The sequence below is a fragment of the Lacerta agilis genome, chromosome 12 (genome assembly GCF_009819535.1).
Source record: "Lacerta agilis isolate rLacAgi1 chromosome 12, rLacAgi1.pri, whole genome shotgun sequence".
Taxonomy (NCBI): domain Eukaryota; kingdom Metazoa; phylum Chordata; class Lepidosauria; order Squamata; family Lacertidae; genus Lacerta; species Lacerta agilis.
The window spans coordinates 46,579,688-46,606,501 of record NC_046323.1 but is presented as its reverse complement, the minus strand read 5'-3'; the positions used below and the strand labels follow the sequence as shown (position 1 = coordinate 46,606,501).

Below are 26,814 nucleotides of genomic sequence, written 5' to 3'. Positions count from 1 at the left end.
ACAAGCGAGCGGGACGTCACGTGGCCGACCGTGCCCACTAAGCGGCCGCGGCGAGGCGGCTCGCAGAGGAGCGGTTAGTTCCCCACCCCCTCCCACCGCTTGCCCGTTCCTCCGGCTCCCTCCCACCTTCTTGCTGACGGTTGGTGCCTCCCGCCGCTGCCCCCCCCCTCGCGCGCTCCCCTCAGAGAGCCGTTGCCGCCAGCGCCTCTCTCTCTCTCCCTCAGGTGAAGAGGATGGTGGCGGTTCCGCCGAGTCGCGCTCCTGAGCCCCTCCGCCCTCCAGCAGCTGCATCGCACGGTCGCCACAACGCGGGTGAGTCTGAGGTACCGGCAGCAGAGACTTCCTGCCCGCCTCAGGAAAGCGCCCTGAGGCGCCCGGCTGCGCTTTTTGTGCGGACGCCAGGCCTGCTCCCAGGGCGCCGATTGAATGGGGGAGCCGCGTCGGCCCCTCTCGCCTTTCTCCTACCCCCGCCAGCAGCATTCCTCCGCCTCCTCCGGAGACTCCTCTTCCGTGCCACGCTCCCTGCGAAGTCAGTCAGCCCGTGAATTAACGTCCTGCTTCTCTTCGCCCCCCCCCCCCGGCGCTGTCAGTGTTTAAATGTTAACGGCATCATCCAACGTTCTTTTACGGAACATACCTAACTTAGCAAACGAAGGACGGTTTGGGGTGTGTGTGCGCGCGGGCGCTCGCGCTCTTGTGTCCGGCTAACCTGGGAGTCAGCGCCGGTGGGACCAAGGCGTGTGTGTAAGACGTGCAAGGAATTGCGCTGAATCTCAGTGAGCGAGGAGAAACTTGGCAGGGAGGGGCCGGGGAGAGACAGACGGTGGCTGGGGAGCCTGATAATCTAAATTCCGAAAGTGGGGATAGACGAAGGAGGGAGGGAATCGTTTTGGAGAGGGCAAATCAACCAGTCAATCAAGGGGACGTGCACCTGAGGCAACAGTGCATCAGGTGAGTAAAATACGAGCAGTTTTCGCAGGCCAGTTGTTGCCTTCCTTTTCCTCTCCTGCTTGCCGCAGTGCCAGGAGGTAGCTTTTCGAGATGTCCACATGCAGGTTAGGTAGGTCCCTCTTTTGTATGCACTGTGCTATCTGGGAGGTGGAAGATCAGTATGCAGAAGTGTGGGATTGTTGTCATTGTTGTGTTTCTTTCCCTCCCACCTTTGAAGGATAATTGGGCGTTGGGAATCTGGAGTTGAAAGATTTGTTTTTTGTTTTGTTTTTTTGTGTTTTTGTATATAGAACCAGCTGCTTACAAGTTCTTGCAACCAATGAGCAAGATGGTTTTGCTCCTTTCAGATGCTCTTTTGTGCTACCTAATGAATGCTTTCAGCCCCGGTCAGAATGTGGCAGTATATAAATCCGCAGCTGAGAGAAAGCCTCATTCCAAAACACACTTTTTCAGGGAATTAGACCCAATGAATTCATTCAGACTTGCCACTGAGCAACCGTTAGGATTGAGCTTCATTCTTTTGCGACTCTTTTGTTGTAAACAGGAATGGTCTGTTTCTGTGGCATACTGTTTGAATTTTATTTGTTTGCTGATCATAATGTAGTGAAGAAAGGGGAATAGACATTTGAAACATGAGTTGTAGAAAAGGAGAAAATGGTGTGAGCCAGAATTTTCTGTATACTGAAATGTATAGCATTCTACTATGATGACCACATCATAGATTCCCTACCATTGTAAGGCAGAAGTGAATGTCATGGTGGAAACTCTCTTCATATTTGTACAGATTTTAATGTTTAGAATTTCATCCCTGCTTATATAGGAATGATATGTGGTAGTAATTTTTAAGTATAAGCAGGGCTTTTTTCAGCCAGAACTCACCGGAATTCAGTTCCAGCACCTCTGAGGTGGCAGGGCACCATTGCCATTATAAGAAAACAAGGGAGGCGTTTATGGTGAGTTCTGGCATCTCTTTTTCTAGAAAAATAGCACTGAGTAGAAGTATCTGAAGTAAGTTTTCACACATATTTATTGGTAAGAGCTTCTCTAAGCTCTGGTTAGAAGTTTTGTATAGCCATGGGTTATTGCATGCTTGCTTTTAGTAGCTACAGAAAAATATTAAGTTTATTTATCAAAATATTCCTATACACTGTAGCCTTATGCATACCTACTGAAAACTGAATCCCATTGACTTTAGTGACACTTTAAAAAGACCATTCGGTCCAGTCGCGGGCGACTCTGGGGTTGCGGTGCTCATCTCACTTTATTGGCCGAGGGAGCTGGTGTACAGCTTCCAGGTCATGTGGCCAGCATGACTAAGCCGCTTCTGGCGAACCAGAGCAGCGCACGGAAACACCGTTTACCTTCCCGCCAGAGCGGTACCTATTTATCTGCTTGCACTCTGATGTGCTTTTGAGCTGCTAGGTCGGCAGGAGCAGGGACTGAGTAATGGGAGCTCACCCCATCGCGGGGATTCGAACTGCCAACCTTCTGATCGCCAAGCCCTAGGCTCTGTGCTTTAGACCACAGCGCCACCCGTGTCCCTCCATTAGTGACACTCTCAGGTAAATGTCTATAGGATTGTCGTTTTAGGCATCTTTCTCTTGTGAGAAGTTCAAGCTTAAATAACATTGGAAATAATGTTTTAAAAACTCCCATCATATCATGTTATATCTGCTATGGAATGCCCTAATTCCTGAACCTTGTTGGCTGGAAAATAGCAACAGTGTGAGGTAGGAGATAGAATAGCTCCATTCTTAGCATATCACATGACATGGATTTCTTTGCTTCAATAATCCTTGCGTTTTCCTTGGCACAAGATAGTGCGGGACAGGAAGTTGCTTTACTTTGCTCAGGAATTTAATTACTGCTGCTGTTGACTACGTTAAGCAACAACAATCCTTACTATTATTTATCACAGTTAGTGTTGAGAATTGGCAGATGATTAGGATATCAACAGTGAATCAGAAAAAAACTTTCATTTGTTTCCTAAATATGTTGCAATTGCATCCTGTTATTGTATTGCAGACATTTGTAAAATGTGGATTTTACAGCTCCAATTTGCATGTAGGTGAGAACAATGTATTTTTATTTTTTTTATCTTCACTGTCACTACTAGTGATGTGTTGCACAGGTAGTGAGTGCCCTTTTATTATCTTTGGGTGGTATGCTCATAACTGAAGTACTGTATTGTTCATGATTGAACAATTGTTGTGGAGAGTGTATAGAAGGATAAAGTAGGATATGGAAAGGAGAACTATTCTTCAGCCTCTGATTGCTGCAGTAATCCAGCTAAACCCTACAAAGTCTAATCTTCTGGCAGAGATGGGTTTAGTACCATGTTGATTAAGTACTAGTTACTGAAGCAGGGGATAATATAGGGAAAATTACAGAACTGACGTAGAAAAACTTATGTGGGGGCTATGTTCTAGAGATTGTGCCTAAAGCCAAAATTGTGTATAGTCAAAACATACTGGGTTTAGCGGTGGATGGGATTGCCAGTCTTTTTTTAATGTGTGTGCATGTGTATAGTTACAGTATATGCACAAATAAATAACTGAATAAACAAATAGAGTGGTTTACAGCTGCTTTGTTAAATGTTTAGGCTTCTGCCTTCCTCAATAACCCATTTGTTATTTCAATTGGATGTTGGAAACCAATAGTACAGTCTTAAAGAGGCTGAAGATGAAACAGTTTTAACAAGACAAAAGTGGTATGTAAGCATTTCTTCTTTTTTAAAAAAAAGGAGAATTAAAAGAAGTGAAGGAAGCAATAGTATTGCTCTACAGTTTCTTCATTTCCATCAGCTTGCCAAAGTTATAGAATTGGGAAGTGCATTCTCTCCAAAGATGCTGTTGCTGAAACAATTCCAATTTGAGAGGGGTAAAAAAGAGTGCAGTTAAGTTATTTGAAGGCTGGTATATGCATAGATGTATCTTAAGTGTGCGTGCACACAAAAGCTCATACCAAGAACAAACTTAGTTGGTCTCTAAGGTGCTACTGGAAGGAATTTTTTAATTTTTAATTTTGTTTTGGCCTAAGATTGATAGTTCACCTTAAGTAACAATCTTGGAACTTTAGTTATTGATTGCATTTTTTATGACCTCTCCAGTTTTTCAGCTTTCAGAATGCGGAAGAAGCAGAAAGCCTTTGTTTTCCTGTCTTTCACTCCGTGAGGATGATGTCACAGTAAGCTAGTCTATATTTCACAACTCTATTGATGTGTTTCAACTAGATTGGAGTATTGCTCAGATTCCTCTTCTATGGTGCTAGATGGAAAATGAACATGATATGCCTTTTGCAGTAGTAAGATCATGCCTAGTCAGTTCCTTTGTTGAGTTCAAAACCTGTAAATCAGGGGCACCAACTTGAACAAAATATTGAGGGCTGGATTAAGCATGCACACACTCCCTCCACATATCTGAAGAAGTGTGCATGCACACAAAAGCTCATACCAAGAACAAACTTAGTTGGTCTCTAAGGTGCTACTGGAAGGAATCTTTTTATTTTTTTATTTTGTTTTCCCTCCACTTTGTGGAGGAAAACCCCTTTTGTTTAACATTGTTTTGTGTTTTGTTTTATAACTTTCTTTTGAAATATCCGATTGACTGCTGCCCTTTTTTAAATACAAAGAAAGCTAAAATTCTATGACCTCTGCTGGCATGGGATGCAGTGCACCTGTACCCTCTGTATCTCCCAGTTGGTAACTCTGCATGCAAGTGTTTAGAAGCTTTCACTTCAGCTTTTGGTTCTGGCTAGGTGCTTCTTCTGCTGTGAATGGTTTTAGTGATGTTTTAAGAGACAAACCTGTCTTGATGCCCCTCTTGGAAGTGGTTGCACTTTCCCTCACCTTGATCAGTTCATCGTCCTCTAGGCCTGGTCTATCAACCTTGAAATGTTTTATGTGTGCCAAGAAAAAGATCTATCTGCCTCTCATTGAGACATGTGATCCTGTTAGATGACATTTAACCAATCTATTATATTTCAATCCAGCAGCTTAGTCATAAAACTTTTAGTAGCTTATTCAATCTGATCTGTGATGTTAGCCAAGTATTCTTAGCTATCATTGTGGAAAAAACACCATAGATATTTATTAAAAAATTAGCAGCAGCTGTTGTAGGCTATCTTGCATATATTATAAGGTTGCCTGAATATCTGTTTCACATGAGTTTAGACAGCTTTAATTTTCTGTTTCTTCCTGATGTTACATTTCCTAAAAGCATGCATGGGTTGCATAAAAGTGTTTAGATTTAAGTTTTGTATTTTGAGCGGGATAACAGACAGACTTGTTATCACCTGTCAGGGTCCTGCCCTCACCTCATGGCAAAGGGTTGCCAGGGCTTTCTGACTATCACGAGCGCCGCCCCACCTGCTCAGCAATTCGTCTTCCTCCAGTGAGGAAGGCAGTGATCCCTCTAGTGGGGAGACGGAGACGGGAGTCAGGGCTCTGACAGGGAAGGAGAGCCCTCGCATCAAGCAGGAACTGGAGGTGAGGCGCCTCTTACGTCTCCCCACTTGTGTAGGGGGGGAGGACTCAGAGGGGGTAGGCAGGGGTTCCGCATCCCGCGGCTTTTATGCTGGGCAAAGAACCGGAAAGAGTAATTCCCGGACTCTGCCGAAGGATGAGCTAGACGTACTTCTTGGTGCTGCACTGTACATATCTGCACAATAAAGAAACTTAGTTTTAGAAACCACAGCGTCAGACTGGTTACTCATGAGCAATCACCTTACATCATGAAACCCCTTACATCACCATTTGAGCCTTTGTTTTCTACAAACCTTAAGCTGTTATTCTTTTAAGGCTAATCAAAGTGCTATTGTAAACCGAGGCTATTTGCCCCAATCCAGGTACCTACAGCTTTCAACTATTTGGGAACTTGCAGTTGCTTTGTAACCGGACTATAGCATATTATGGCTCTTTTGGATATAGAACTGTTCAGATTTTTATTAGTCAGTTTTAATAATGAACCGCCTTTCCGTTTGTCTCATATTTGAGGGGAAATGTTGACAGAATGTTTTCCTCAATTTATCCTCATGTCTGCAAAATCAGTGAAAGTTTTAGAAAAGCTAGAACCAGTTAAAACTGTGGAAGCAATGATGGTTAGAATGGAACATAGTCATTTCACCATAGAATTGGCAGTATCTTGCAGTTAGAAAAGAAAGAAAACATGGCAACATTCTGATGCCAAACTCAATTTTTGTACTCAGGGAATTATGGGTTGCAAAATTTGTATTTCACGTTGGTAGTATTTTTGAGTTGAGTTGTATAAGACAAAGCATGGCTTGTGGCATGGAACAAAGACTGCATGTAACATGGTATAAATCTAATTGTACCACACAAGTGTGGAAGTCAGTGCTGGACATGGGACTTGAAATCCTAAGCATCTCAGTCTTCACCCGGTAGTGGTGCCTGCCTTGTGGAACGCCCTCCCATCAGATGTCAAGGAAATAAGCAACTATCCTACTTTTAAAAGACATCTGAAGGCAGCCCTGTTTAGGGAAGCTTTTAATGTTTAATGCTGTATTGTTTTTAATATTTGATTGGGAGCTACCCAGAGTTGCTGGGGAAACTCAGCCAGATGGGCGGGGTATAATAATAAATTATTATTTGACCCCTTTCAGAATGTGACGGTAGACTTGCTTGATCTTCATAAGAACAGAAGAAGAGCATGCTGGATCAGAAAAGGCTCATCTAGTCCAGCATCCTGTTCTGTCAGTGGCCATCCAGATGCCTGTTGGAAACTTGCAAGCAGGATATGAGCACAAGAGCACTCTTCTGTCTTGTAGTTTCCTGTATCTGGTAATCAGAAGCTTATCACCATGATGGCAGAGCACACTGGATTCCTTGTATCTAGGAAATTGACCTTGCAGTCCCTTCTTGTACTACAGTACTGGTGAGGACAAAGTGTCTCACTGTTAATGACCAGCAGCTAATACTGAAAGCTTAGTGCGTACTCCTGTGCATGTCTGTTCATTGAATTTAGTTTAAAGGGGCTTAGTCCTAAATTGATGGGTATAGGATTGCAGCCTTAGCTCTCTTCTGTTCAGAGGACCTAAATGCAGAGGTCATAATATTATTTGTAATATTGCAGCATGTGTGTGTGTGTGTATGCCAGTGCAGGCTTGTGGGCAAATTAAAATTTGTGGGAGGCTGAAGCATCATTGCCACTGCTCTTTGCAGCATGGCCTATAAGCAAAATAAAGAATACATTTGAAAATTAAGTAGGAAGGGGCAGGAACTGAACATGTTTCTGAACTGGTTATGACATTCTCATAGGAAATACTGTATACTGTTCCTTGTTTGAGAATTCTACTGAGTGGCCAACATAGAGAGGCTGTCAGTTGTGGATTTCTTGGCCTTGGTAATTAATTACTCTATGGCTAGTTGCAGAAACTCTGAATCTGCTGCCAAATATTGAGTTTGTGGTGCAAGTGTTGTGGATTGCAGAGGGAGGAAAACAGAGCCAGGTGTATGCAGTTCCTTGTGTAACTGAAGGGGAGGGGAAAGAGGAAGCTGATTACCAATTGTGTCCTGGGTCTAGAAAAATATTTTCTGTAGCTGCAACTACACAATAAGCTAGTAACAGAGACTGGTGACCCAGAGCTTGGTGTGATCCAGGGTCTCCCCACCTTACCTGCAGCAATCCCTTGTTCCATTGACATGGTGTTGCAGTTAATTCTTCCTGACATGGGTAAACAAGAGTGAAGTGGTGCAGCACACAAGTGAAGAACCAGAGTTTCTCTGTGTTGAAGAGAACAAAGCTTGAGAACCCGTGTCTTTTCTCCTGTTGGAGGAGTTGAAATAGAGCTTAAGTTGCTGACTTTTCAGCCTTTGTTCAGTTCAAAACATGGTCCCTGTTAAAAATTAGTTGTTGTGCTACAAATATTTTAAGCAGTTAGGCTGTAAATGTTTAAAGTTCAGATTATATTTGCTGTTAATGTGTCTCAACCTGACATTCCCAATAATAAATGAACTTTACTTGCTTAACATGGTATTTGTGCCATTCTTTCTTTGCATCTCACACTCTTTGCTCCAAATGCTGAGGGCCAGGATTGGAGGTGAAGATCAGTCTGTTTCTAATAGTTGAATTTGCAAGTAGCTTGTTAGTTTAAAAAAAGGAAGGACTCACTGACTGAATGCCTATTTTAATCAGGTTCTGAAGCAGATTTGCAAGTCCTGAGAGGGAATTTAGTTATCATTAACCACAGTTAGTGCCGAAGCAGATACAACACAAAATGCTTGTTAAGTCAAGGGCTGTAGGATTTTTAAAGGAGAGGGGAGGGAGCATTTGTTTCTGAGAGTGATACTTGATTTACAAACAGGAAGCCAGCAGTTTATCCAAGATAGAGACATTTTATTAAGATGCCCACAAGGCATTTGAGAATGTAATCTTATTATGTGGTGCTTTCTTTGTAGAATATTTGCAATTATCAGTTATGTTAAAATGCTGTAAATGCTTCACTTAAAATTTCTGTATCCATTGCTGTTCCTTAGTTTTATGGTAACTTGGCATACTGATAAGTTGATGTATGATTTGATGCTTTTGTATAGGATGAAAAATTATCATTCTCAAGACATTATTACAGTATACGGTTAATTTAAAATAGATCATTTTCTGAAAGGGCAGCTTTCAGGAAGAGGCTTGTAATTGGAAATCTTACTCTTTTCCCTTTGATATTCTTTTAGGGGATTGAGAATGTGCTAACAACAATGCTAGGATTACAATGGGAAGTGTCACACTTCGCTACTTCTGCTATGGCTGCCTCTTCACATCTGTGACCTGGACACTTCTACTCTTTATTTATTTCAACTTCAGCGAAGAGACCCAGTCTTTCAAGAATGTGCCCATCAAGGGGCTTGAACCTCAGAAGCCATTTCCTAAAAAGATCTATCCCCGTTTTGTCCATGGGCCAGTACACGTACCTGAAGCTCACCACAGATACAGTAAGAACAGGAATCCATTGGGAAATGCTGCACAGGATCCCATCAAGGGGGATACTGATATTTCTCCTGAAATGGGTAAGTGAATAGTAATTGACTGCATTGAAACTCATATTGTGAAAACCAGATGTGAAGTGCTTCTGTCTTCCTATGTAGTTTCAGACAGGAAATGAATGGGAGCCCTAAATTAGAACAGTGCTTGCTCTTGAAGCACAGTGGTTTACCCAGATTAGTAATTGCCAGACATATATATTACTAATGAAAAACGCAGAGGCAATTCGATTAGATCTGCTATTTTAATAAACCATTAAAATACAAATAGATCTTTGTCTAGTTTAGTGCCAAAATATGCTAGGGATGTTTTGCCATCTGCAAAGAACGTATCATCTGATAAGGTAATCAGACTTGCTTTATTTATTATATGAAAGCCAGACATTCAGCATAGTGTTGATTATGAATCTCATTCTACAGTATTAGGGGTACAGCTTGGTCTGAAATGTATTTGTTAGAATCCACCTGGGTCTGGAAGATCTAGAAGGAGCAAGTTTAGAATAGAATAGAAAAAAGAAAAGAAAAGTGGTGTGGAGTATTCCATGCCCCTTGATGCCATTTTGTTCTCTTTGCACTGTGCAATGTGTTCTTTGCCTAATATACTCCTGCCTGTCATATGGGCAAGTGAGGTTAACGAGTGGTTAGTGTGGACTAGGTGTATTGAATCAACATGCAGACACAGCCAGTGTGGTGTAGTGGTTAAGAGCAGTGGACTTGTAATCTGGTGAACTGGGTTCGATTCCCCGCTTCTCCACATGCAGCTGCTGGGTGACCTTGGGCTAGTCACACTTCTCTGAAGTCTCTCAGCCTCACTTACCTTACAGAGTGTTGTGGGGGAGGAAGGGAAAGGAGATTGTTAGCTGCTTTGAGACTTAGGGTAGTGATAAAGTGGGATATCAAATCCAAACTCTTCTTCATCCAAACTCTTCCTCCTCCTCTGAAATTCCATGCAGCTATATCACTGGGGACTACTTAAAATTATTGAGACCAGCTTTGCAAATTGTGTGTGTGTTTTAGCCTTGTGCCTCCTACATTCTTGCTGTCCTTCTCCCCCACTCCCTCCTGCCCCAAAGAGCAATATTCCAGCTACCTCTTCTAGCTGTCTTAAGACTTGAAAAGAGAGCTTCATTAGTACCATAGTAGTATGGTAAATACAGTGGATGTTTGGGTTGCGAACGTGATCCATGTGGGAGGCGTGTTTGCAACTCGCGGCGCCGTGTCTGCGCACGCATGGGTTGCGATTTGGCGCTTCTGCGCATGCATGAATTGCGATTTAGCACTTCTGTGCATGTGCAAAGCACTGAACCTGGAAGTAACCCGTTCCGGTACTTCCGGGTTCAGCGCGTTCGTATCCTGCAGCGAATGCAACCCGCAGCAAGGGCAACCCTAGGTACCGTGTTTCTCCTAAAATAAGACACCGTCTTATTTTTTTTTTCGCCCAACAAAACACAGTATGGCTTATTTTCAGGGGATGTCTTATTTTAATCGTGTCGCATCGGTACGCTGCATAGCCACGCCTCTCCAGGCTGTTTTAATGGGAGGTACCATGTCACTATGGCTTATTTTCGGGGTATGGCTTATTTTTGGGGAACGGCTTATATTTCGCAAATGCATAGAAATCCTGCTATGGCTTATTTTATGGCTGTGTCTTATTTTAGGAGAAACAGGGTATGACTGTACTGCACAAATATTGCTGTAAATGCCTTAAGCTTAGATAGGCCATCCTGTGTACCAGTGAGAGCTCCTCATTAGTCTTTCCATGCGCCAGGAAATGAGTATGGGGCAGTAATTTGAATTGGAATATATCATTAGCTGAACACGTAAGTTTAAGAAGTTGATCATTGGCAATACATACATTAGGCAGTGAATTGATTTTGGCACATTCTCCGTTGCAGGTATGATTTTTAATGAACAAGACCAGGAAGTGAGAGACTTGGGCTATCAAAAGCATGCTTTCAATATGCTCATCAGTAACCGGTTGGGATATCACAGAGATGTGCCAGACACAAGAGATGCAAAGTATGTTTCTGCATGTTCTCGATAAAGTGAATACTTTGTTTCAAGAGCCCAATGGTGATGATCTAGCAAAAAGGCCAACAGAATGATAGGCAGTGGAAAGGATGGAGCATGTATGTTGCAGGGATGCCATTGGCAGTGTGCCTATATATATATTCCTATACTGTACATACTGGGGGGGAAAGATTCCATTAGGGAGCTGTCTAGCTGCTTTGAGGAGGTGAACATTGAAGAAATAGCACCTAAAGAAAGGGCTCTGTGCTTTGCAAAAATGGCTTAGTCCTGCAGAAGGGGAAAGTCAGAAGGTCAAGTATGGGAGCATCAAGCATTTTACTGTGTTTGTAGGCATGCATATGGTTGGTTTAAATTTTAATCAGAACTACCACAGGGGATGCACTATTTGCATTCCTGTATGGCTCCTCTGAGAGGGAGTCCAGGGCACTTCATATTGTGAGTGGAGTACATGCTGTACACCTGGAACAGCAACAGTCTTAAGTGTATTACTTTACTTTTTCCCATAGGTTCCCCCCCCCCATATTTTCTTCATTTGATGGGGGAGAGCAGCTTTGGCCCTTCCCCCAAAATCTGGAGGCTGATCTATTCCCCCCACCCAATAGAACATGACTGTTTGAAAATTGTCTATTTCATAGCCCTGTCCTGGGTTCTATTTCTTAGTCATGCTCAAAAAAGAAAAAGGATATACATGTGACATTGTAGTTTTTTCATAAAGTAAACATTTTTCTTCCAGTCCTCTACAGATTTAAGGTCTCCTCAGAGTTGTCGAATGAGCATATTTTCCCCCAAATAGAGAGCTGATGGAAATGAGAGAGGATGAGAAGTAAGAAATTCAGACAATACCAGAAATTATATTAAGAAAGGGAGCGATTCAGAAATAACATGGTTTTGAAAATAATTTCCTTTTTATATTTACATTGGCAAAATGCATAAAAGTAGAACATGTAGAATTGCTTGACGGTTCTTGCTGTGCAATATGCAAGACAAATATGTATTTTTTTGTTGCTTAAAGTGCTTAACTTTGGCTGGATTGTGCCCTTTGTGTGTGAAGTTCTTTGCAATGTAAAATCTGATAATCACTATGGTATTGTGATCCATATAGAATTTAAAATTTCAGAACCAACTTTTAACATATGCATGCACAAAAGGCTGTATTTCTTTCTCTTGTAATGCAGCTGTATATTGTGTACCTTGAGAAACCAATCTTTTCATTTCAAATTAAATATTCAGATTTGTGAAACAGCCCTAATAGTTTCAGATCACTGAATATTTTGTTTTTTTTTAGCTTTGATTTTGGCTATGTCATGATCCTGTTGTAATGTATAGGTTCAAAGATCTCACTTAAAAGACCTTTATCTTCTTATTAGGATAGAGTGAACATTGAATTCATTCTTGACATCATTCTATGTTTTAAGTATGGTTATGAACAGGGCTGCAAGATTCTTTGCAAAACTTAGTAACCTGTATAATTTTCTAGAAGCAATATTGGAGAGAAGGAGGGAGAAATACAGCTTCCTACCCTGCTTTCCTTTGATTCAGTGTTTACCGGTAATTGAGAATTCCTAGAACTCAAGCTTAACTGGAAATTAGATATACAATCATTTTTTTTCATCATTACTATTACATATTTTCTCTAAGCTATAGAATTGTAAGAGGTTCTGTAATATAGGAAACCCTACTTGTACAGGGGTCAGTAAAAGTAGAAATGAGCATGGAAATGGCTGAATATGAGAGATAGCTTGAAGAAGGAGAAAATAATGGAATAGAAAGGAAAAGATATTTGGGTCTTAGAAAGACATGCAAATGGACAGGGGAGAAGCTGTGGAGAAATTTAAAGAATAGTGTTTAAAGTTTTAAGGAACAGTAAAGTAGGGAAGTAGGGAATTAAAAGGGGAAAGAGCATACTGTATATTCTTTGCATGCTGAAAGTCTGTGAATCAATTACTGCCACCTCTAGGTAGCACTGGGGAACAACCCTGTCTGAGATGTTGCTGTAGTTCATGTGGAGTATATTGAATGAGATGGGTCAGTGGTCTGACTCTGTATAAAGCAGCTTCATATGTTTGTTTGAAGGATATCAGGATTAGAAAGTTATTGCAGTGCTGAAAGAAAAATTAACTGGGGAAAGGGGGAGGATGAATGGAGAAAGGGCTGTGAATGGAAGGAGCAGAGGAAGAAAATGAGTCGGGTGAGGTGGGGAAAGGACTGGATAACTTATCTGTGCAGGCATTAGAGATAAGCTGACTGTGTTCTCTAAATTTCCTGTTTTCATTATCTTAAAAAAAGTTAGTGGACAAATGTAATGCAGAGGAAGAAATGTTCAGTTTCTTCAAACAACAAGCATGCACAGTAGAAGGATAAATTTGCATCCTCTACAGAAAACAAAATCCTGTATTCCTCAGCAACTCAATTGCCAGACTCCTTTTTTAGGTGCCAGTGATTCACAGGGCATATGGTTTCTTAAACTCATGAGTAAAAGAGATTCTGTGGGGGAAACAGCTACACGCATATTGCATGGTTATTATAAAAGGGAGGGTGCAGCTTCTATTTTGGTATTATATGGGGTGTTTGTGAAATATTAGCAATATTCTTTGAAAACCATGTGTTATAATATGTGCTTTTTCTTTCTTGCAGGTGTAAAGAAAAAAGTTATCCTCATGATCTGCCCTATGCTAGCATTATAATTTGTTTCTATAATGAAGCATTCTCTGCCTTGCTTCGGACAGTGCATAGCGTTTTGGACCGCACGCCATCTGATCTTCTCCATGAAATTATCTTGGTGGACGACAGTAGTGAATTAGGTGAAAGACTCTTGCATTATATGTTAATTTTGTGCAGTGTAGTCTAAGGATACTTGTACTACTGACAGATTACTAAATGCCAACTTACTCCCCTTGCCTTTTCTTACTCTAGTTGATCTGAAAGAAGAATTGGATGCTTATCTAACAAAAAATCTTCCAAACAACATAAAGCTAGTCAGAAATGAGAAGCGAGAAGGGCTAATTCGTGGGAGAATGATTGGAGCTTCCCATGCTACAGGTAATGTCCTTCATATCTACGAATTCAAGTAGTCCCTTTGTTTGTTCAGTACTTCTAAATCATGATGGTTTGTCCAAATTGCTTGTGACTTTAATACATTTAATGAAGAATAAATGCTGAGAAGACCACTGTTAGCCACAGTTAGTAGATAATGAAATATAATTCTTTCACTGTCCCAAATTTTAATATGTATGCTTCTTCCTGTTATTTCCTGGTGGTTAAATATTCTGTAAGTAGTTGTCGGCATCAGTATAGAACCTGAATACTTGTGAAGGGGTCAGACTGTAGTGAACCACCATTTGGAAAATAGGGTGGACACTCAAGAATAGTGTAGTTGACTATCTCTTCTCTATTTTAACTTACTTAAATATGGAATCTCTCTTGCTGTCCAGGATCATCCCACTTATGCTCATGGTGAGGAAAGCAGAGAAAGGGCAAATCTGAGATGGGCTTCTAATCTTGAGTGTATTAAGCCTGGGAAGTAATGTCATAACAACCCCCTTGCTATAGAAGGTTTTATTTTGCCATAATATGCACCAGTTGTGAAAACCAGGGTTTGTGAAATGCAGTAAAACGACTGTGGCTTGTCTTTCTTTCCCCAAGAGGGACTAACTCATCTGGACCTAGCTCACTAAATGTAGGTTGGCAGTTAAACTGTTTCCATTATGACAAGGCATCTTATTAAAGCTGTTTACAAATACCCCATTCATACTGATTCACAGTCATCTCCCCAGAGAGATTTGTTGTGGCTATAGCATTTAATTAGGTTAAAGTATCTTTTTGATAATCTTTATAATCAGCCCGCATTGTGCATGAACAATAATCAAGTGTTGAATCAGGAAAGCTTGTGTTATAATTTGTAATGATGATCTAAGCTCCTCCTAATTAATGCGTGTTAATCATCTACATTAATGCAGTATAATTACATTGAAGTTCCGAACATGCAGCAGTACTTGTTCAGCTTTACTATTTGAGCTCAGTGCTGCGGCTTGTGAATAGCTTCCCTAAGCTATACCCAGTGAAGTAGGAAAATTTTATAGCTATAATTGGAACACCTAACTGCCTTTTTAGAATGGAATTTCCCGAGTTTCTGGTTTCCAACCTTGGCTTTCATTTAGGAATAACTTCTAAGTTTTTAATGGGCTTTTAAAAACTCATAATTGCAATGGATCTCATATGATCAATAGTATAGTTTTTATCGTTTTAGCCTCCTGAGAGCATTCATGATGGATACAAGTTATATAAAGAATACTCTTGGCGATTCCACCACCCCCCCCAAAAAAATCTGAAGGATGCTGTAACTTAATTTCCCTAGAAAAAGTACTTGATATAAGAAATGAAAGTATAAGCCCACTTATTATTACATTATTAGTATCCAGATAATTTCTACAATTTAGATCACCACCCTCTCACTCCATGTGTTTTCCAACAAGACAAGGTCTGTGTTGTGTGTTCTTAGTTATTCTAAAATTGATTTCTTTTAGGAAGAAATCCTGTTTGAGGCAAGTTTTATTGAGTATTATAATGTGTTCTGATGTTTGTATTGTAATGTGTTTGGGGGTGTCTTCTGTCTGATCAGGTGAAAATTGATTTAAATGTCATGGGGGACCTTAACTGACACCTGAAGAGGGGGTGGAGATAAAACGCTCAGTATGCAAAGAAGGGTAGAATATATGCATTATCTGACTGCTGGCTGCAGGTGTAGAATTCCTAGTTAAACGTGTGATTGGCTAAGGCAAGACCTGGGGGGGGGGCAGAAGTCAGCCCATGTTGGTTGGCACTTGCTGGTCATAGGGAACGGCCCGTAGAAGAACACAGTAGAGGAGGAGCTGAGAGGAAGACAGCATAGTTTGGTGGCCAAAGACTTGCTGGGGAAGGTGAGTCCTTGGCTTAGCTGAATGAATGAGAGGGATCTGTCTACAGCACTGAGGCAGAAGAAGTGAGAAGCAGTTTGGAATGGTAGGCTCTGGTTTTCGGGTGGAGAGTCAGAGGAAGATTCCAGGACAGGACAGCAAAAATAGACCTGCACTTCAGTCCTCCCTTGGAGTATTTGTGAGGGTTAAGCAGGATGGTGTAGATACAAGGGCAGTTTGGCAAAAGGGTTTTAACAGGGTAACCTAACTGCTTCTTCATAGCTGCCATGGTTTAGTAATGGTAGTGTAAAATATGCTGTTGATATTTAAAGTGGCAGTAACAACTTAGCATTCTTATTTAAAGAGAGAGTACTATGCTAAAGCAACCACATAAGCTTGTGCACTACATACTCCTGTAGTAAATAAACATTAATATTTTTGTTAAATATTGTAGTTATATCTGTCAGGCTTTGCACCATGTCTATATCCCAGTTACTAGAGCTGTTGATAAGTTAAGGGTTCAAAGGGGATAAGTTATATTATATGGTGGTTGCAGTACGAGTTTAGGAAAACAATTGGAGTGGAAGTTGGGGTTTGTTAATAGAATAAGTAAAGAATCACGCCCCCCTTCCCACTGAAGTTTGAAAGGCCCAATTCTTGTATATAGCCACATAGATGGGGGAATCCCTCAAAATGTAATCATGAGATAATCCATCCCAACTGTAGTATGATAGAGTTCTGCCTTTTTAAAAGAAAGAAAAGTGGAATTATCTGGATGTAGCAAGTACTTGAGATTTCCCCATAAGGCTGCTGTGTTTCATATTGTTCCCCTCTCTGCTAGAGTGAACATGTCTAGAATAATGAAAATATGTAACTGACTCTGATTGCCTTGCTTTTTGTTCTCTGTCCCTCTGTTCTTATTCTGCTTCTCTTTTCTCAGGGAAGGTACTTGTGTTTCTGGACAGTCACTGTGAGGTGAATGAGCTGTGGTTGCAACCTTTGCTGACACCCATCCAGGAATCACGGAAAACAGTGGTTTGTCCTGTCATCGATATAATCAGCGCTGACACGCTTACCTACAGCTCTTCTCCAGTTGTCCGTGGAGGGTTCAACTGGGGTCTGCACTTTAAATGGGATCTTGTTCCTTTGTCTGAACTGGAAGGCCCTGAGGGAGCCACTTCTCCAATCAAGTAAGATTTATTTATTTATATTATAACCCACACTGCATCATTCACACAGAGTGAAAAACATTAAAATACAATAAAACAACATTTCATCTAAAGACAACTTGATGTAAACAAAGACAATAAACTAGCAGCAAAGCTGCTACATAATATGCTATGTAGTAAGATACCTTCTTTAAGTACCATATGCTAAAGAGCATACCATATTATGAAGGGCTACTGTGTATGCAACCATGTGCTCCTTCAAGGAAGGGGAAGATAAAAAAGTGGGGTGGGGTACAACTGCTTCAACACTCATCTTTAGGACTGAACACTTAAACTGAAAAGAAGAATGAGAAAAGGGATAGCCAGTAGATGCAATGAGCTGTGCTAGCAAATGTCAATATTTTTCTTTGGAGAAATCTCTTTCAACATCTAATTTTAACAGGAAAGTTGAAACCAGAATTTCAGCAAAGCTGTTAATGAGTTGATATCAACATATAATAAATAACTTATCCATAAATGCTGTTCATTACAAGTTTGGCAAGCCTTTAATTCAAGGGTTGCCAGATGTTTTGGACTAGTGCGTACATTTAGAATTTTGAGAGTGTGCTGGTGGCTGACACAGGAAGTGTGCCATAATGCAAAATTAGAGGTCAAAACCAGCAGTTTGAATTGAGTCAAGAAGCTAATGGGCAGCCAGTGCAGTTGGGCAATGATTGGCATGATATGTTCAAACGGTATTGTCACAGTGAGCAACCTGGCCGCCAAATTCTGCACCAAGTTGGTGACTTCTGCTTTAATTTGTAACCTGTCATAGGAACAATTGGTAAGTAAAGGTCCTTAAGAGATGTGTCACAAATGAGGGAGGCAAGGGGAAAACAATGTTCATCATACAGTAGAAAAAGTGGCTGACTCCTTCAATTACTTCATTACATCTATGCCCTTCCCATTAGCCATAAGGGTCTCTCAGGATGGCGCACAACAATAAAACAATCAGTAAACTTAAAATTAATAAAAATTAATGCCTCATGTGAGTTTCTATTCCCACTCCGTTAGTCTTTTAAATATCTTATTGATTGGACAGTATTCCAATTTCCCCCCGTTGCTGGACTTCCACATTTGATGCATAATCATACATACCTCACATCAATCCTCTGTAAATTTTGTGTGACTTCAGCCCTCCCTCCCCCCATCCTCTCCTCCCATCATTGGTAGGTATAGCTTTGGAAAACACTCATTTTCTTTTAGGTCACCTACCATGGCAGGAGGCTTGTTTGCAATGGACAGAGAATATTTCAATGAACTTGGACAATATGATAGCGGCATGGACATCTGGGGAGGGGAAAACCTGGAAATATCATTTCGGGTATGTATGCTATTTTTGTAGACTATAACCTTTTTTCTTGGATGAGGACCCTGATTGAACTGCATTTCATTACACACTACGGTTGCGCAGTAATTTTCTTTAATTTTGCAGAGCAGTTCTGTGAATGTTGAAAGTTCTTCTAAACTAGGTGTTGGGAATCTTTTCTTGTTGGACCAAATAATTAATTTTTTCTTAAAAATAAATTTCCTTTTTCATATCACAACTCCCATCACCTCCAGCTAGCAGGACCAGTGGTCAGGCATGATGGGAACTGTAGTCCCAAAAGAGCTGAAAACCAAAGTTTGGGAAACCCTGATTTAGAAGTTATAGCTTCTATCAGCTGTAATCCTTTCTAACTATGTTAAATAGACCAACATCTTCAGAAACCATACCTATGCTTAATATGAACTTCCTTAAGTAATAATCCTTTGTTTTATTAATTACTTCTGTTTCTGAGCAGATCTGGATGTGTGGGGGCAAACTTCTCATCATCCCATGCTCCAGAGTCGGACACATCTTTCGTAAAAGGCGACCTTATGGCTCCCCAGGCGGACAGGACACCATGGCGCACAACTCTCTACGGCTAGCTCATGTGTGGATGGATGAATATAAGGCAAGATGGCCTCTACTGTAGAATTACAAGCCATAGCAAAAGGTGGATGTATCTGAATGCCTTGGTGGTCACAGCAGGGATGGATATTTAGAAACTCTGGTCCCGTTCCTGAAAAGTGGTAGCTGTTTCATCTACTTTTTGTGTGGTATCAGAACCTTTCAATATAGGTTCTGAGTTGTAACAAAAGTTTTGAAATTATGCATTGATAGTTGCAGTAGGGAAGATTAAAGAAATCCAGTCCAGAGGCGTAAGTAATGGAAATGAAATATAAAACACTAAACATTCTCAAGTTGTACTGAAGGGAAACTGGTGGAATTCCATCCTGATTTCACCAAATGCTGTTTCACCAAATCTCTGTGCAGAAACCAGCAGTCCCACATCTTCTGATATTCTTTGCTTGGTGACCTGTAGTAAAACAGTAAATCAGAACAAAATAGAAAACATAACTGCAGACCCCAAAGGGATGGGCCCCAGTTAGCCCCTTGAAACCTATGAAACCTAAGCTTCAGGTTATTTGTTCGTTACAGTGGTGCCTCGCAAGACGAAATTAATTCGTTCCGCGAGTGTTGTTGTACAGCGGAAATTTCGTCTTGCGAAGCATGGTCGGAGGAAGCGCGGTTTTAGGAGAAAAATTGCACGTTTTGTGAGTCACGGCCATAGGAAAATTTGTCTTGCGAGTCACCCTTTCGTTAGCGAATGCCTTTCGTCTAGCGAGGCATTCATCTTGCGAGGTATCACTGTATTTATCTTCACATTCTTACTTACATGCATGTTTTGAGCCGGGGTGGGAGATAGGCAAGTATGTTCAGCTTTTTTTTTTAGATGGACACAGTTTGCAGCTGCTATGAAAAACTGAATAGAGCGAGTTGACCTCCCACAAATCATTGCTCCTGCCTTTGTCACGTGATTGAGGCCTGCCCCAACCCAGTTAACCCCTCTTCAACCTATGGAAATCAGGGTGTGATGATGATGTTGATGTTGCTGTATCCCATTGGTTTCCCACTCCTGCACCACTTCGTTGGTTGGTTGAGGGAGTGGGACATTCACAGTGTGATTGTCATGAATCCAGGAATGAGAGGCAAAGGAGATGGGGAATGCTTCTTTTTGGCAGTGGTCACATAGGTCCCAAAATGTGTGGTTCCGCCCTTGGTCATCATTGGCTGGATAGGCACAGTAGTTCCAAAGTGTAGCTTTATAGCATGTACAAACCACATTAGTTCAGAGAAATTGGCTTTTTGCTTCTTTTGGATTCAGTCCTGTGTATTCATCCTCACTTCAAAATAGAATCATTGTTCTGAACTGTAATTCATCCTACCACACTTTCCTCTCTATGATATAGGAACAGTATTTTGCTCTGCGACCAGAATTACGGACAAGAAACTATGGGAATATTACTGATCGTGTGGAGTTGAGAAGAAAGTTGAACTGCAAATCGTTTAAGTGGTATTTAGACAATATATACCCAGAGATGCAAATTTCTGGATCTAATGCCAAAGTACAGCCGCCACTCTTTTTCAACAAAGGGCAAAAACGACCAAAAACATTGCGACGTGGACGGGTAAGATGCTGTTCTAACCCTTCAGGTTCTTTAAAATCATACTCTGAAAAATGTAGTTATAAAGATGACAAAAGCTGGCATCTGAATTAAAAGAAACTGTATTATTTCTAGCTGTAAAATAGTGCAGCTTCACAATAAGAGTAGCTTTGAAAATCTGTAATTATGCACTGTAGTCTTTAGATCAAATATGCTAAATGTATCATATCAGTCTTGCTTGCCTTGCTTCCTGTGCAGGTTAACAACCTTCATTATGGATGAATGCCTTTCACATTTGTAGGCCACTATAATCTCTTGTCTGATCAGAAGCACTCTTGCTTTAGGACAGGGTGGTCCAAGCTCTCAAACCAAGTAGGCCACAAGAGTACTTCGACACAGAACCTGGGGAGCCACATACTGTTAAATTTCCATATCATAAAGTGTTTGCAATATATTTATTATACACACATTTATCTACCTACCTACCTAAAAAGTGACCAAAAAGATCCCAAATCATGGAGGCTCCCTGGTGTGAGGGAAGTTGCTGGATGCAGACAGGACCCCAGACAGGAAAGAGGAAGGGAGAGGGAAGAGCAAGGGAGTTATTACCAGCTCTCGGTGGGGCGGGGTAGAAAGAGGAAAAGAGTGCGAAAATGAGCAACTCACTGCAGCTCTGCCATTTTGCTTTTATTGCTTTCTTGCCCCTTTTCCCCATCTCTCCTCCTTTGCCACTCTGGCTCCCAGCCCTGCTGCCGCCACCACCAAAATATTCAACACATGCACACACGCATGTCCACACTCACTATCTCTAGTTCAAGTTAGGGATTCTCTCCGGATGAGAGAATCTTCTGCAAGGAAGGCATTGCTTGCTTGGTTGAAGAAACTGCCTTTCATTCCTCTCCTTTCCGTTTTTCTCCCACATCCTTCTTGCTCTCTACTCATCCTGCCCCCAAAGAGGATTCTCAGCCATAGCTGGGACAGGTGGCCTGTGCTGGTCACAAGCAAATTAGGGCAAGGCTTTCATGTTGTCGCTTCCAGTTCCCTGCAGCTTCAATACATACCAAGAAATGCCTTGAGGGCCACAGGTGGCTTGTGTGCTGCGTGTTGGACAACCCTTCTTTAGGAACACATATATTGGAAATGACTTTACAGTGAAAGGAGATAAACAACCTTACCTTTCCAAAGAATTGTGGATGATGTAATTACTCCTAAGTTAGCCGGTTTTGCAACTTAAAATGTGCATAGGTGCATGCAACTTTCTCTTTTGTCTCTGCTTAGCCTTGAGACTGCATCAAGTAGCTTTGGGCAAAGTCGCTACCTCTGTGGTTACCTTAGCAGCACACGAAGTGGTTTTTTTTTTTTTAAAAGAGAGGCTGAAGAGCTTATAGTTTGCTGTGTGTGTGCTGAAGTTTTGTGTCCTTACTAGTCTCTACCACGCATATCTCCTAGAAATCTGTCAACAGAGTTGATTCTGTGATTGCAACAGTACCTTGATCTAGTGAAAATAGTTCTAGAGATACAACTATTAGACATGGGTGGAGCCAGGACTTTTGTTAGGGGGGCAGAATGGATGTGATTGGTCAGTGGGGTATTTCTATTGTTTTACTTGATCGAGGGGGGGGCAGCTGCCCCCTGCCCCCCCACTACGCCCGTGTTATTAGGGGAAATTCTATAGAGAGCACATAAAAGAACCTTGCCTCTTTCCTCAAAATGTCTCCCATTTTTTCCATAATGCTCTCCCCCATTCTCTCCCTTATACAGTATAATATGGGAAAAATGAATAGTATTGTGATAGCAGACATTTTCCAGTTGTCTTACGTGTGTGTGTGTGTGTGTGTGTGTGGTTTTTTTCCTCTTTCTTCTGCAGCTGCTTCATATTCAGACAAATAAATGTCTTGCTGCCCAAGGCCATCCAAGTCAAAAAGGAGGACATGTTGTGGTCCGAGAGTGTGATTACAATGATCAAAATCAGGTAAGTGCCTGAAGACAGCACTTACTTTCTACTTGCTTTGCTTTCCCTAGCATTGCTCATTTTTATAGTCTCCACAGTGTTGCTTTATTTTGATCACTTCTTCATAAGATTAAAAAACAACAACAACAAACTTCCTCTATGGACACAAAAAGTGTCTCTCACTTGATATCCTCTCACTGTATGCTCTGGTCATCTGTATCTTTTGATACTTATGTCACATACAGCTTTCTGTTTATATCAATTCCCTTTCCATTATTTCAGGACTGATCACTCAGATAAATACATCAGTATCCATTAGCTACTTTTAAAAAAATTTGCCACTGTTGTCTGCTTCAAAATCACTTACTAAAAGGTGGCTTTGTGGATTCCTTAAGTACCTTACAACACTAGGTGATACATTCAGAATTCTGCTCAGTGCTTTGAGGTCCATTCCAGGGCACCAAGAACAGATCTGCTTCAAAATGAGCGTTGAGGAGGGGCCCCATGTCCTGGAAATGAGTTCAGTAGAGTTACTGGCCCACATAAATGTGGATTTAAATTAGCCAGAAAAATTATATCTGATCCAAAAATGCACAGCTGTTAGAAGGTTTCAGAATTAAAGCAAACAACATCTGGCATCCTCCTTACTTTTAGGTAATTTTAGAGAAGAAGAAAAAAAAGGGGAGAAAACTGGGAGTTTTGCATTGCTAGCACCTCCACATGTTCAGATTGGTCTAATAGCTTTCCTTTTTAAAGCATGGCTCATACTTGTTCACAGAAAATAAGTATCTGTGGTAGAGTTTTCTGCCTAAGGTAAACAGATTTTTTTTTCACTCAATGCTTAATTTGAAAATGTTAAGAAGGGACTCTTAAATGCAATTAATAGGAAATTAATCTGCTTCAAAATACTTTAGAAAGCTGAGATTTTACGCTGTGGCATATTTTATAAAGTGATTTGTGGCTGTTTTTATGGTACTATTTTACTGCTTGTATTTTTGTACAATACTTAGAGGTCTTTAATGTCAAGAGGTTTAGAAATGCTTTTAAATAAATAAATAAATTCTACTATTAGGTATGGCTTTACAATGAAGATCATGAGCTGATCCTAAACAATCTCCTATGCTTGGATGTGTCTGAATCTCGCACTTCTGATCCACCACGCCTTATGAAATGCCATGGATCAGGAGGATCTCAGCAATGGGTGCTTGGGGTGAGTTGTGGACAAGAGTGGATGATTTCAGATCTTTTTCTGTGTGTTTGTGTGGGTAGGTATGTGATTTTCTAATTCTGAAAATCACATATGGGTTAACAATTCCACAGTAATGTTTTTCAGTACAGGTTTCCTATTAAATTATGTACGTGCTCATAACATTATGTGGAGATTGGTGGTAGCAAGACCACATGCTGAGTTTTGAGGAGTGAACTATCATGTAAATGGGCCATTGTTGCAATAAAAATCCAAATACCTCCTTTTGATGTTGCATGGAATAACCTGACAAGCTTTACATCTTTAACAATGGAATACAATTATCTACTGGGGAGTAGCCATGCTGGAAACATTTAACCTAGAGCCCTATTTGCTAAAACCTGGCCATATATTGGTTGTCTGTAGATCTAATTGGGTATTCAGAACTACACAAAGATTGTTGCAAGAGGGAGGAGAATGGAGCCATGCACTCTCAACACCAGCCCCTCAATACTGTCCACATACTGGAAGGCATGTCTGCAAGAGGGCTGTGCAATAAATTGCCATATTGTTGAATACCGCTATTGAAATAACATCATAAGTGTTTCAACAAAGCAATATACCGCTTTTAAAAAATGGAGACTTAACAGCTTCCCAGGGGGTAGCTCAGCAGAAGGATACTTTGCATTGCAGGCATGGTGTCTCCAGCTTTGTTTACTCTCTTCCTGCTAACCAATAAGAAATGACAATAAGCCAGCAAACCAGCAAACACTTTCAGCTTCACCAGGGTGGAGCATTGCAGGGTAGAGCATTGCATTTTTAAAATGTGACACTTTACTACCATGTCTGGTTATTTTAATATGAAAGTCTGTTTTGCAGACCAAATAATCTAGAGGGCACCAGGTTGGAGTAGGCTGACCTATATCAATATCCCATGAGACAAGCTCTCCAGGATTAGCTTCATGGAAACACTAATCTCACTGTTTTTGTCTATAGTGGTAACATATTGTAATGTTTGCAGAGTTCCCCACCTTTGGAGTACATAGATTTGGCTAAGAAAAGTGATCCAAACAGATCACTGCAGCATCAAGTTTCAAACATTAGTGCCTGAATAGTTATTCAGAGTTCCTGTCCTCTAGATGAGTGGTGACTGAATCAGGGCAACATTTAAACTGCTCTAGAAAGGTCAGCTCTTCTCACTCTAGCAAAGACAATATTCTCATTTAGAATCAGGTTTTGAGCTGCTTTGCCTCAACTGTTGCGTTTTATTTTTCTGTCTCCAGAAACATAATCGACTCTATCAGGTGTCCGTTGGGCAATGCATGAAGGTAGCTGATCCGCTTAGCCTCAAAGGATATGTGACCATGGCAATTTGTGATGGCTCCCTCCCTCAGCAGTGGCGCTTTGAAAGCTGAGTGACAGTGAAGGCCCATTTCCACAGTAGCCCATAGATGACCTTATGGAGCCTGCAGTCCCTGCTGCTATTTCTGAAACGGAACAGTTTGGGAAGATTTTAGAAGCAAGCGGAATAGGAGCTGTAGCAGCCATGTGTCAATCTCTACACACATAGAAGTGCAATTCATGTAAGTTTTTTGCACTTTCCTGGCAAATGTAGATACTCTAAATAGTTAGACCATTCTATTTAATTAGGAAAGGAAATTAATATTGAATATTTCCAATAGTCAGATGACTACCTTGTCTTTCCAGTACTTCTTGCACAAGTATTACTGTACTATTACTTTCTTTGTTTGGATGAATTATTTTAACTGATCTGGAAAAAGAATATTCATTTTTAAACAAATCTCTGTATTTAATTTTAATTCATTAATTTTAACATGTTATAAAGTCATTACAGATTTTGATGACTCTGGGCAGCATCCAGAATCATGAAGTGGAAGTATGTTTATGCAGTGGGTCTCATGCCTTCTCCCTGCTGCCCCCCTGTATCCCAAACGCCTCCCCTGAAGATCTGGGAATCCTTAGGGAGGTATGGGAATGGGGGTTGCAGCAGTCGGGAACAATTACTGGAATTCAGGTAGGGACTGACTTGCAATAGCAGAAGTGCCTTTTTGCTTGCGAATCTTCAGGTGCCACCATATGAAATTGGCATTTTAAGAGCAAGTATGGTACTTTTTCTGTTATAATCAGTTTCTGAGTGAAGAGGTCAATAGAAATGATTATGGTGCAAGATGTATGTATCTCAATACACTTGTGTTGACTTTTTAATTTCTTCCTCTGGATTGAAAGCATTAATTGCTGATTTTTCCTTTATTGGTTCATTCAGCACTGGTTTAAAATGCAGTTGCATAATAAACTTGTAAAAATATTTCAGGGTTAACAATGTTTCAAACATTTTCTGTCTTTCTCTGAAATGGGCAATATGTTGAAGACCTTGTCCAAAGCGGGGGGGGGGGGGAGAGGGTGAGAGAGAGATCTGTACTTAAATTTTAATTTGCCACAGAGTTAATTTTTACTGGTTTGTGGACTGTATGCTGCTCAACATACAAATGGAGTACCAGCTAGTGTATGCCCCCTGTCTTATTTTAATAGGTCGTCTAGTTAGGCCTGTGTCCACAGCACATAACACAGCACACTATGAACGCTTCTGAGCATAGACTGCACTTTCATTTCAGTGAAGCTAGCAGCTCTGTAAGTATGGGGAAGAAAGCCCTTGTTAGGAAACAGTGGAGGGCAGCCCTCATGAAGTATATCATCCAACAAAACGTTGGCTGTCAGCTGCACTGTGTTCATACAAAAAGAAAGCTGTGGGTGGAAGTTAATAGTGTCAATTCAAGGAATTTGAATCTGTCCTAATATTTACTGTACCTTATTTTCAAAGAATTGGCCAGATTATATCCAGATGTGGAAGGCTATGATATCCAGAATAGAAAATTGGGTGGAGTTTTTGAGGTGGGCAGTGATTTAACTGCAAATCATTCAAAAGCCATATACTATAAATGGTCTGGGAATCATTCAGATTACTGTATATTCTGGCATATAAGACTACTTTTTAATCCAGGAAAATCTTCTCAAAAGTCGGGGGTCGTCTTATACACCGGGTGGAGAATCTGCAGTCGAGTATATCTCAAACTCTATATTTTAACTGGAAAAGTTGTGGGGTCGTCTTATACGCC

At 40.9% G+C, this 26,814-nt stretch overlaps 1 protein-coding gene across 4 annotated transcripts; it reads left to right on the top strand.

The window, feature by feature from the left end:
* Positions 1–156: 156 nt before the first annotated feature.
* On the top strand, positions 157–26,023 carry GALNT11 (polypeptide N-acetylgalactosaminyltransferase 11). Of its 4 annotated transcripts, none has more exons than XM_033165065.1 (12): positions 157–312; positions 8,636–8,968; positions 10,837–10,960; positions 13,607–13,773; positions 13,886–14,011; positions 16,805–17,054; positions 18,279–18,396; positions 18,857–19,009; positions 20,349–20,567; positions 22,411–22,515; positions 23,567–23,704; positions 24,964–26,023. In XM_033165065.1, exons 2-12 carry the CDS (start codon positions 8,674–8,676, stop codon positions 25,093–25,095), a joined length of 1,827 nt encoding a protein of 608 aa, XP_033020956.1. In that variant the 5' UTR covers positions 157–312; positions 8,636–8,673; the 3' UTR covers positions 25,096–26,023. The 4 variants fall into 4 exon arrangements, with proteins under 4 accessions (XP_033020956.1, XP_033020958.1, XP_033020957.1 ...); XM_033165067.1 differs by lacking the exon at positions 157–312 and adding an exon at positions 930–951; XM_033165066.1 differs by lacking the exon at positions 157–312 and adding an exon at positions 4,081–4,137.
* The last annotated feature ends 791 nt before the right edge of the window (positions 26,024–26,814 follow it).

What these genes read in the sequence shown, in the direction of transcription:
- GALNT11 (XM_033165065.1), top strand. Translation starts at nt 8,674, where the DNA reads ATGGGAAGTGTCACACTTCGCTACTTCTGCTATGGCTGCCTCTTCACA. An exon ending in CCAGACACAAGAGATGCAAA is followed by an intron (nt 10,961 to 13,606) that starts GTATGTTTCTGC and finishes TCTTTCTTGCAG; the next exon opens with GTGTAAAGAAAAAAGTTATC. An exon ending in TGTGGATGGATGAATATAAG is followed by an intron (nt 19,010 to 20,348) that starts GCAAGATGGCCT and finishes TCTATGATATAG; the next exon opens with GAACAGTATTTTGCTCTGCG.